Source organism: Temnothorax nylanderi, unplaced genomic scaffold (assembly GCF_030848795.1).
Source record: "Temnothorax nylanderi isolate EJ_2023f unplaced genomic scaffold, tnyl_v1.0 TNYL_tig1495_pilon, whole genome shotgun sequence".
NCBI lineage: Eukaryota > Metazoa > Arthropoda > Insecta > Hymenoptera > Formicidae > Temnothorax > Temnothorax nylanderi.
Genome location: NW_027250557.1, coordinates 1 through 11,498, shown reverse-complemented (window position 1 = coordinate 11,498; position 11,498 = coordinate 1). Strand labels below are relative to the sequence as shown.

At 28.5% G+C, this 11,498-nt stretch overlaps 1 protein-coding gene across 1 annotated transcript; it reads left to right on the top strand.

Annotated features, from left to right (window-relative positions):
- The first annotated feature begins 13 nt into the window (after positions 1 to 13).
- On the top strand, positions 14 to 5,874 carry LOC139787394 (aminopeptidase N-like). The gene is made up of 4 exons (XM_071726471.1): positions 14 to 1,490; positions 1,815 to 1,968; positions 2,239 to 2,320; positions 4,315 to 5,874. Exons 1-4 carry the CDS (start codon positions 1,347 to 1,349, stop codon positions 4,679 to 4,681), a joined length of 747 nt encoding a protein of 248 aa, XP_071582572.1. The 5' UTR covers positions 14 to 1,346; the 3' UTR covers positions 4,682 to 5,874.
- Positions 5,875 to 11,498: the final 5,624 nt, after the last annotated feature.

Here is an 11,498-nt window from a genome sequence, read left to right as displayed (position 1 = left end):
AGCAATTACAGGTTTGCGCGATTTTACTCAGACACGCTTGGCTATCTGGGTGCTTTCTCATGTATATTTTGCTAAATTTCAAGACTGCAAAGACTATCAAAGATATAGTTTTCGATTAAAGTTAAATAACAATTAAGAATTAAATGCTAACATTTTCTTAAAATCTTACCATGATTGAGAAGTTTATATTGGATTTGTATATTACGCGCTGTACGACAAATTCACAATTTATTTTAATGAAAAGAGAATAATCACATGTGTAGGAATAAAATATCGTAGTATGATAACGTCATGTGTAACACATGATGTGTTATATTGGATTTACATTGTTGAGTAAGAAATTGTAACTTGCATGTAAGTTACATGTAACTTGGTGTTTGCTGGGATATTACAATAGAACAAAACTGAAATTGATCTTGAAATAGCGTACAGAAAGGCTAAATTGTATATTCCTCGACTCAACTTTTAATAATCACAGTAATTGAATATTTATAGTTGTCTGATCGTTAATATGTGACAGATGGATAGTGGTGACAAATCTGTGGCCAATGGGAGCTCGACGATTATTTCCTTGTTGGGACGATCCGGTATTTCAGGCGAATTTTAGCATTATGATAAAACATCCTCAGAGTTACAAAATTTTGTCGAATATGCCAATTCAAGAAACATATAATACTTATGATACTGACATATGGACACTTTTTAAGAAAACTCCTCAAATACCCACGTATCATGTCTCAGCAGTATTGTTACCACATTTCCGTTCTATTAAAATACATGATATTCACAATTTAATTGCACTCAGATGGGAATTAATAACTCATCACTTTCATTACATAAAATTTACATTTCACTTTCTTGAAAAAATCACAAAATATTTCAAATCGCAAAAGTATTTGCAAAATTTAAAGCATTTATCGCATGTCGCAATACCTGGTTTTCGACATGATGCCGTTTCAAATTTGGGACTCATTTTTTATAGGTAATAATAAATATAGAAAGAAATATTTATTAATATTATAAATTAATATAATGAGCAGGCGCTGGCCCATAAAGAGCTGTTCCGCCAATGATGATGAATATAATAAAATCTTATATATTTACTTATAGTAAAAATTTTTTAGTTTAACATTGAACATAAAAATACTTATTTCCTCAGATTTAATTGCTGCATAATATATTTATATTAACGCAGAATATTACAAATACGACTATAATTAAAATCTAATTAAAGTTTAATACAATTAAACAGAACGAATAGTAAAAACGTAACATATAATCATAATATTCCTAAATGTTGTTTTAGAGAAACAGCTGTTATATTTAGTGAAAAAAAAGATCCTCTTATGCGTCAAGTAGACATTGCTCGTTTAATAGGACATGCAGTGGCATATCAATGCCTTAGTAGCCATATTGGTCCATCTTCGTGGTCTTACATGTGGTTGAATCAGGGTATTTCAATGCTACTCGCAATGGACACTATACAACAGGTTTTTTTTTATTTAACAGTCCTTTTTATTTAAAGTAATTTCGCAAAACAGTGGCACGACTGTTTAAATAAAACTGATAGAGTAAAAATCGGCAGAGACTTCTTTCAGGTAGTTTAAATACTACTAATACGAATTAATTACATTATACATTTTACAAAAACTGTATACACAAATTGAATTTTAAAAAATAGTTAGAATTTTAAAAATAGTTAGAAATTATTTGCAATAATAATTTAGTGCAATAATAGGGATGCATGCTGTCAATATGAGTATCCCGTCCGACTAAATGTTCATATATATTACATTAAAATTTTTCATGTTTAGATTCTACCTTACCCAATAAAAGATTTGTTTGTCGTTCAAACTCTACAAGAATCTCTTCGTCTCGATGTTGATTCCATCATGAACCCTCTTGTATCAGAAGTAAACGGTCCTTCTGACAATGATTCAGGTTTCTATTTTGCTTATTATCTCAAAGGTAAGTTAGCAATTATAAATATGATTAGTAATGGTCTATATAAATTTTTAAATATGTTATAAGGCAATAAGTTATAACTATTTATCTCTATTTTATTTTAAATTATTTTATAATAAAAGAGAAAATGGAAAAATAATTAAATAAAAAAACTAGATTTATTGTTTTCTAAGATTAAGTATTTTTCTTGTATGAATATAAAAATACAACAAAAAAGTGTGCTTCAAACGTATATGTAGGTATATTCGCAACTTATAACGTGAATTTTCGTAGCACCTGCTATATTGCGCATGTTACAACAGATACTTGGAGAGAAAGTGTTTCAGAATGGTGTCAATAAGTATTTGAGCAATGAGTAAGTAAGAACTGTAGCATCATAACTTCTTAGCAGGCTTAGCAGGCTTAGCTTAAAATATTAGCAGGTATAACGGATTTAATAATTGTAACTTTATAAAATGTTTTTTCTATTTTATCTTTTATCATCTTCTTTTATTTAACAATCTCTCAATTTTTTGTAATTATGATTTTTTTCTCCCAATCAAAATACCTACTTTTTTTATTTTTTTCTACATTTGAGCAAAGCATAATATTAAAAAGGATAGGAATATAAGACTAAAATAAAATAAATAAAATAAAATAAAAATAAAAAAAGCGAAGGAGGAAAGAATGAGATAATAGAACCAGAATAAAAATTTTTTAAATTAAAATTAATAGGGGAAAGTGGGGTAATAGTGCGCACCTAAGGTAAATCTGTTAATACAACATGGCTTTTATAGTAACAATTAATTTAAATGCAGCTATGGAACCTTTAAACGTTTGTCTACAAGTATATGAACTCATACTTGATAATAATTTTGTTGTTAAATATTTATCGAGCGATATTTAGGACGATGCAAAATCGGGCAAAAATGAAAGTGGCGGGTAATAGTGCGCAGTTTGGAAATTGCCAAAACTTGTGTCTGCAGCGGATAAATTTCGAACTTTTCTGCTTAAATAATTAGTTTTAAGTATAGTTAATGTGAGTGATGATAAATAATTGAAAATTAAACGCAAAACTTAAAAAATGGAAGAATATTTAAAAAAAATGTTTGCGAGTAGAACTGACTCATGGGTTCAACGCTTGATTAATTCGACATAAATATATATAAATTCGAATATAAATAAACTATATATATAAAATCGACATAAATAAAAGCCGCGCACTATTCCCCGATTTGTTATTCCGGGATAATTTTGTCAATTACTCGCAAACCGCAAATGAAATTATGGAACCAACGCGACAAAAGGTTCCCACGAAATCGTATTTCACTATGTTATACCAATTACAGTAACAAATAAAATTGCCCACTTACGAGCTTACCTCCTGTCGCTTCAAAATGGTAAAGAAACGGACGCGTTTTCTTTTTCGCTTCCTCTGTTCAAACGAAGCTTTGAGCTGGGATAAAATGTATCTATATTATCTAGAATTGACGTAAGCTTTGAAATTTTGCCACTTACGTGTCATCAGCACTGCGTCGTATTCTCTTACTTTCCCTTATATACACTCAGAAAAAAGTGTAGCATCAGATAGTACAATTGTGAAGATCTCTTCTACAAATAATAGTACAAATAGGGACAGGGATAAATTGTAGTAAATGAGTCTAAAAAATTGTTCTAAAAAATTATTCTCAGATTGTCTGAAATCAATTGACAAACTGCTTAAGACTGTAAAATATTACAATATTAATTCGCGCGTTTGTTTCACAGAATCACAGTTTTTGTGTTTGCATGTGACAAAATAAATTTGCTACAAAATTGTAGTTAATCGGTGTATTTCATATTTTCTATTACATTACAATTTAAAGTTACTTATCTGACAAAATAAGGTCTACAATATTGTGTTAACTTTTTCCGAGAGATTTTTCTCAGTGTAGGGGAACGGGGGGTAGCCCCGGACAGTGGGTATTATAGCCCCAGACATTATTGAAATTCAAGTATACCGCGTATATATGGCCATTGTTTAAACATTCTAATATGCCCTTCTGCGTATCTCGACATATGCAGAATGTTTAAACAACGGCCATAGATACGCGGTATACTTGAATTTCAATAATGTCCGGGGCTACCCCCCGTTCCCCTACGTGTTTAATGATATACATATATGTACGTGTGTAGGTGTGTGTAATGTATAATACTTATATATATATATATATATATATATATATATATAAAATTTGTAATAATATATATAAATTATATCTAATATAAATTTTTGTGCTTGTACAAAAAAAATCTATGTAATAATTTTTAATTACCTAATGCAACTTATTGTGGTATGTTTATTAATAATAACATCATTAAATGTTACAGTCCTTCTTATTCTGGAAAGACAAATATTGAAGCTTTCTGGACTGCTATGCAAGCTGCTCATGAGGAACATAAATACGATGTAGAACACTTCAATGTAAAAGAGAGAATAGAAGCTTGGACGACGAGAGAGCACTATCCTGTGATAAAAGTAACGCAAAATGAGACTTTCATCACAGTAACAACGGAAAGTACAAACACAAGTGAAAAGAAATGGTGGATACCTTATTCCGCAAACGTGATAGATGATCTTTATTTTCCTTTATCTCTGCAGCCAATAAGTTATATTTTGTCGGGTGAAGGTCAAATTACATATAAGAATGAAAAACATAAATTTACTATAGCCAATTTAAAACAAATAGGTAAGTAGCAATTGAGAAATATTTTGTGCTGGGTAGTCATTTACGTTAGTGGCCATTTACGACCTCATCGATTTCAATGACCTTGATATATGTATATTATCAAGGACATGACTTTGAGTAACTTTCAAAAAGTTTTAGCCGTCCCTCGTTTGTTGAAAAATTATTAACCCAAGAAATTTGAAAAATATAACAGTTATCCTCAGTACTAAAAGACCTAAATGACTGATATGTAAATAAAATCTCAGTGTAACTTCACTAAAATCAATCAAAAATATGTAATAATTAATCGAAATAACATTTTGATTATACAACAGGGTATTATCGTATCAATTACGATGCCCAGAGTCTGGAAAAAAATGCGAATTATCTAACCAGTGATAAAGATATCAGTGTAGGGGAGACCAGGGCTAAACAGTCCGTTTTTTTTCGGTGCCGATTTTTAACAACAAAATAAATAATTGTAGTTAAAAGTGGTATACCACTGTAAAGAGTGAACCTTTAGCTACAAAATTTATATAGGAAATTTTTGTCTACGTCGCTTTGTTTAACCGGTATAGAGCAAAAACGACAACGGTGAAAAAATTGAAATCTAAAAAATGCCGGGGTATAACAGTCTGCACTGCATTTTCAATACATATACGTACATCTAATTCTAAAAAATAATAGGATACATGCAATAATTGTTTTTTAAGAGAAAAATATAAAAATTTATTTAAAATTTTTATGCGAAACATTATTAAAAAATAGTTACGAGGGTTCCTCTTTCCGCAGAAGTCACTCGTCCGACTTGTTTCACTCCTCGACGTCCGATGACTCTATTCGGTGTCTGAACGGTTGTACTTCCCGTCTCATCCATATTCCATATGCAGTCCCGAGAAAAAATGATTAGATATAATCACATATAATTATATAAAATCGACATTAGATATAATTAGATATAAAAAATGAGCTGATAAAATTGTATATAATTGTATATAATTATATATAACCACATATAATTATATAACCATATATGGTTATATATAATTGTATGTGGTTATATGTAATTATATACAATTATATACAATTTTATCAGCTCATTTTTTATATCTAATTATATCTAATGTCGGTTTTATATATAAAATCTATTCTAACCTAGGTGGTAGTAGCTTTAATTTTTCTTAACAAAATTATTACATTACAAAATTGTTACTTTATTCAATCCAAGTGATATCTACCTCAAAAACTTAAATAACAAGTAAAATCTATTTAAAAAAAATATGTGAAATCTTTTAATACTGCGCCAATTACAAAGAGAGAATATATATAGGTATATATATACATATATACCTTAACAAAATTATTATTATATCACAAAATTGCGTTACCAAACTCAATCCAAGTGATACGTACCAACCTAAGTGGTAGTAGTCTTATTTCTCCTTAACAAAATTATATCACAAAATTGCGTTATCTAACTCAACCTAAGTGATATGTTATTTCAAAAAATATATGAAATCTTTAAATTACGCCAACTATAAAGAGAATATATATATTGCTTTGAAAAATAATTGTAGTGCAACTACTCTTAAAAAATAAAACAAAATTGTGTTACCTAACTTAACCCAAGTGGTATGTATCTTTGTATTCCTAATAAGGGTCTTTCTATCAACCCAAGTGGTAGTAGTTTTAATTCTTCTTGATAAAATTATAATATTACAAAGAATCATTTTAATCACAAAAAATTAAAGAGGTAACATTATAAAATAAAAATATTTAATTAAAATAAAATAAATAAATTTTTCTTGTATTATATAGACATGCACGCGCGCTATTTAACTTTAATATTTCACTGTTACTTATTACACTATTAACCACACAACTGTCAAAATATGCCATGACAGCCGGTCATGAAGTAAGCACAAGAGAACCAATCCGCATTGCGGAAAAGCGACAATAATATTTCGATAGATTCGAGTATGGATGACATGCCCTTTTTAGAAGAGGATGCGTAACACTACAAAATGCATGATATCAGTACAAAATTACCTTTTTCAAAAAAGGTAAAAAAAGGGCGCCAAGTACACGCGTGGTTGTTACCTCGGAAAAAAACCAAGTGGTAGTATCATTAATTTTAAATGCAAAAAAAATAAAATCTATTCTAACCTAGGTGATAGTAGCTTTAATTTTTCTTAACAAAATTATTAAAAACAGAAGTCGTTTTTGTTCGACCCAACTGGCCTAATAATTAATATATTTAAACTCACAACGTTTTGAAAAATGATCTCACAAAATTGTCTCACAAAAGTTGTCTCACAAAATTGTCTGACAAAAATTGTCTCACAAAATTGTCTCACAAAAATTGTCTCACTTAATTGTCTCACAAAAATTGTCTCACAAAATTGTCTCACAAAAATTGTCTCACAAAATTATTAAATTACAAAATTGTTACTTTATTCAATCCAAGTGATATCTACCTCGAAAAAACCTAAATAACAAGTGGTATCTATTTAAAAAAAAATATGTGAAATCTTTTAATACTGCGCCAATTACAAAGAGAGAAATATACCTTAACAAAATTATTATTATATCACGAAATTGCGTTACCAAAATCAATCCAAGTGATATATATATACCTTAACAAAATTATTATTATATCACAAAATTGCGTTACCAAACTCAATCCAAGTGATACGTACCAATAACCTAAGTGGTAGTAGCCTTATTTCTCCTTAACAAAATTATATCACAAAATTGCGTTACCTAACTCAACCTAAGTGATATGTTATTTCAAAAAATATATGAAATCTTTAAATTGCGCCAACTATAAAGAGAATATATATATTGCTTTGAAAAATAATTGTAGTGCAACTACTCTTAAAAAATAAAACAAAATTGTGTTACCTAACTCAACCCAAGTGGTATGTATCTTTGTATTCCTGAGGATCTTTCTATCAACCCAAGTGGTAGTAGTTTTAATTCTCCTTGATAAAATTATAATATTACAAAGAATCATTTAATTATTTTAATCACAAAGAATTAAAGAGGTAACATTATAAAATAAAAATATTTAATTAAAATAAAATAAATAAATTTTTCTTGTAAAAAACTTGGCGCTGCTTTTTTAAAGTCTATCCAGACAAATTTGCATCGCGCATAAACATAAGCGTAAGAAATTGATTGGTTCATATATATGTGCAAAAAGAAATAGACCAATCCATCTCTTTATGCATATGCTTATGCACCTATGCAAGTTTGTCTGGATTAACCTTAAAAAAGCAGCGCCAAGTTTTTTACAAGAAAAATTTATTTATTTTATTTTAATTAAATATTTTTATTTTATAATGTTACCTCTTTAATTCTTTGTGATTAAAATAATTAAATGATTCTTTGTAATATTATAATTTTATCAAGGAGAATTAAAACTACTACCACTTGGGTTGATAGAAAGATCCTCAGGAATACAAAGATACATACCACTTGGGTTGAGTTAGGTAACACAATTTTGTTTTATTTTTTAAGAGTAGTTGCACTACAATTATTTTTCAAAGCAATATATATATTCTCTTTATAGTTGGCGCAATTTAAAGATTTCATATATTTTTTTGAAATAACATATCACTTAGGTTGAGTTAGGTAACGCAATTTTGTGATATAATTTTGTTAAGGAGAAATAAGGCTACTACCACTTAGGTTATTGGTACGTATCACTTGGATTGAGTTTGGTAACGCAATTTTGTGATATAATAATAATTTTGTTAAGGTATATATATATCACTTGGATTGATTTTGGTAACGCAATTTCGTGATATAATAATAATTTTGTTAAGGTATATTTCTCTCTTTGTAATTGGCGCAGTATTAAAAGATTTCACATATTTTTTTTTAAATAGATACCACTTGTTATTTAGGTTTTTTCGAGGTAGATATCACTTGGATTGAATAAAGTAACAATTTTGTAATTTAATAATTTTGTGAGACAATTTTTGTGAGACAATTTTGTGAGACAATTTTTGTGAGACAATTAAGTGAGACAATTTTTGTGAGACAATTTTGTGAGACAATTTTTGTCAGACAATTTTGTGAGACAACTTTTGTGAGACAATTTTGTGAGATCATTTTTCAAAACGTTGTGAGTTTAAATATATTAATTATTAGGCCAGTTGGGTCGAACAAAAACGACTTCTGTTTTTAATAATTTTGTTAAGAAAAATTAAAGCTACTATCACCTAGGTTAGAATAGATTTTATTTTTTTTGCATTTAAATTAATGATACTACCACTTGGTTTTTTTCCGAGGTAACAACCACGCGTGTACTTGGCGCCCTTTTTTTACCTTTTTTGAAAAAGGTAATTTTGTACTGATATCATGCATTTTGTAGTGTTACGCATCCTCTTCTAAAAAGGGCATGTCATCCATACTCGAATCTATCGAAATATTATTGTCGCTTTTCCGCAATGCGGATTGGTTCTCTTGTGCTTACTTCATGACCGGCTGTCATGGCATATTTTGACAGTTGTGTGGTTAATAGTGTAATAAGTAACAGTGAAATATTAAAGTTAAATAGCGCGCGTGCATGTCTATATAATACAAGAAAAATTTATTTATTTTATTTTAATTAAATATTTTTATTTTATAATGTTACCTCTTTAATTTTTTGTGATTAAAATGATTCTTTGTAATATTATAATTTTATCAAGAAGAATTAAAACTACTACCACTTGGGTTGATAGAAAGACCCTTATTAGGAATACAAAGATACATACCACTTGGGTTAAGTTAGGTAACACAATTTTGTTTATTTTTTAAGAGTAGTTGCACTACAATTATTTTTCAAAGCAATATATATATTCTCTTTATAGTTGGCGTAATTTAAAGATTTCATATATTTTTTGAAATAACATATCACTTAGGTTGAGTTAGATAACGCAATTTTGTGATATAATTTTGTTAAGGAGAAATAAGACTACTACCACTTAGGTTGGTACGTATCACTTGGATTGAGTTTGGTAACGCAATTTTGTGATATAATAATAATTTTGTTAAGGTATATATGTATATATATACCTATATATATTCTCTCTTTGTAATTGGCGCAGTATTAAAAGATTTCACATATTTTTTTTAAATAGATTTTACTTGTTATTTAAGTTTTTTGAGGTAGATATCACTTGGATTGAATAAAGTAACAATTTTGTAATGTAATAATTTTGTTAAGAAAAATTAAAGCTACTACCACCTAGGTTAGAATAGATTTTATTTATTTTTTAATTTAAAATTAATGATACTACCACTTGGTTTTTTTCGAGGTAACAACCACGCGTGTACTTGGCGCCTTTTTTTTTACCTTTTTTGAAAAAGGTAATTTTGTACTGATATCATGCATTTTGTAGTGTTACGCATCCTCTTCTAACTAGTCTTATAAAGAATATATCTTACAAACAGTATGTACAGATTGTAAAGCTAAAGGTGTTACAGACTATTATTTCTAAGAAAATAGATTTTTTTAAATAACATGTAGACATGATACAAATAAAATAAATTTATTCTTTATGTTTTTTTGTACTTTTAAGTACTCTGCATTTAAAAATAATTTACATTATTTTCATCCATTTGCATCATGTCTATTTGTTATTTTAAAAAATTTGGCAATTATACCGTTCAATAAAGCAAAGTTTCAGCTTTAAGAATCTGTTTTTTGAATTGCAATACGATGATTTTTAAGGAAGTTATGAGCAATCAAAGTCAAAATGCTCATTTCTTATTCAATCCACGATAAAAACTTTCAAAAGTAGAGATTTCAAGCTTTAAAATCCTTTTTTTAAATTTAAATTTTGTTCATTTTAACAAAGTTACAGCTGCTTGAATTTTGCCTATTTTTAAAGACAAATTTAGTGTTCTTTTAAAATACCTGACACATTGAAGATAATGAAAGTGCTTCTAGCATGCTCGAATTTTAGATTTCGAATATGCAACAAAATCAATATGTAAGTATTTCTTCAGAAAAATGCATCAACATTGGTTTGCGCTTAAACGTTAAATTTTCTTTTCCTGCGTTAAAAACTAAAGTTACGATTTATATAAACATTATTGGTGCAATAACTAGGTAAAACATTAATTTAAACATACATGTGTAGTTTAGACAGGATTATAAATCCAGGTCAGAATTACAAATTTCTTGAATGTACCAGCATTTAATTATACAGTAAATAATATATTTATTTACAGTTACAATAGATTATACATATTAAATAAAACTTGATTTGGTAAGTATGAAGTAAATAACAACAATATAATAGTTTTATTAAATGTTTATTTAGCAATTATGTTTTCATGTATGTATAAGAAACGTAGCATATTCACATATTCATTTTGTATGTGTGTGTTCATATGTGTATGGTCAGAGGTACGAATATATAATACTGACGGGTTATATTACTGCTTAAAAATACGGCTTAAAAATAATTATGTTACTGTCTCGGTCTTCTGCCTCGTCTACCCCAATGGTAGTTAGCTGACGACATCTTTCTTCTTGTCGTCGTATCCCCGCGGCTCTGCCTCTGGTTTTCGAACTGTAAATATGCTCATGTACCATAGCGTTTGGTCCAAAGCGTTGGTCTGCACTATGCGATCGTGTTCTTCTCTATTTTAAAAAAGGTAATTTGTACGAATATCACGCCTTTTTGTAGTATTACGCATTTTATAAACAGTATGTACAGGGTGTTATTTCGAGGTATAATACTACCACTTTGTTTTTTTTTTTCGAGTATTATTGACAATGCGATCAAGTGCGATTTTTTTGCGCATTTTTATTACAGACGTTCATCATTACATTAACATAACAAA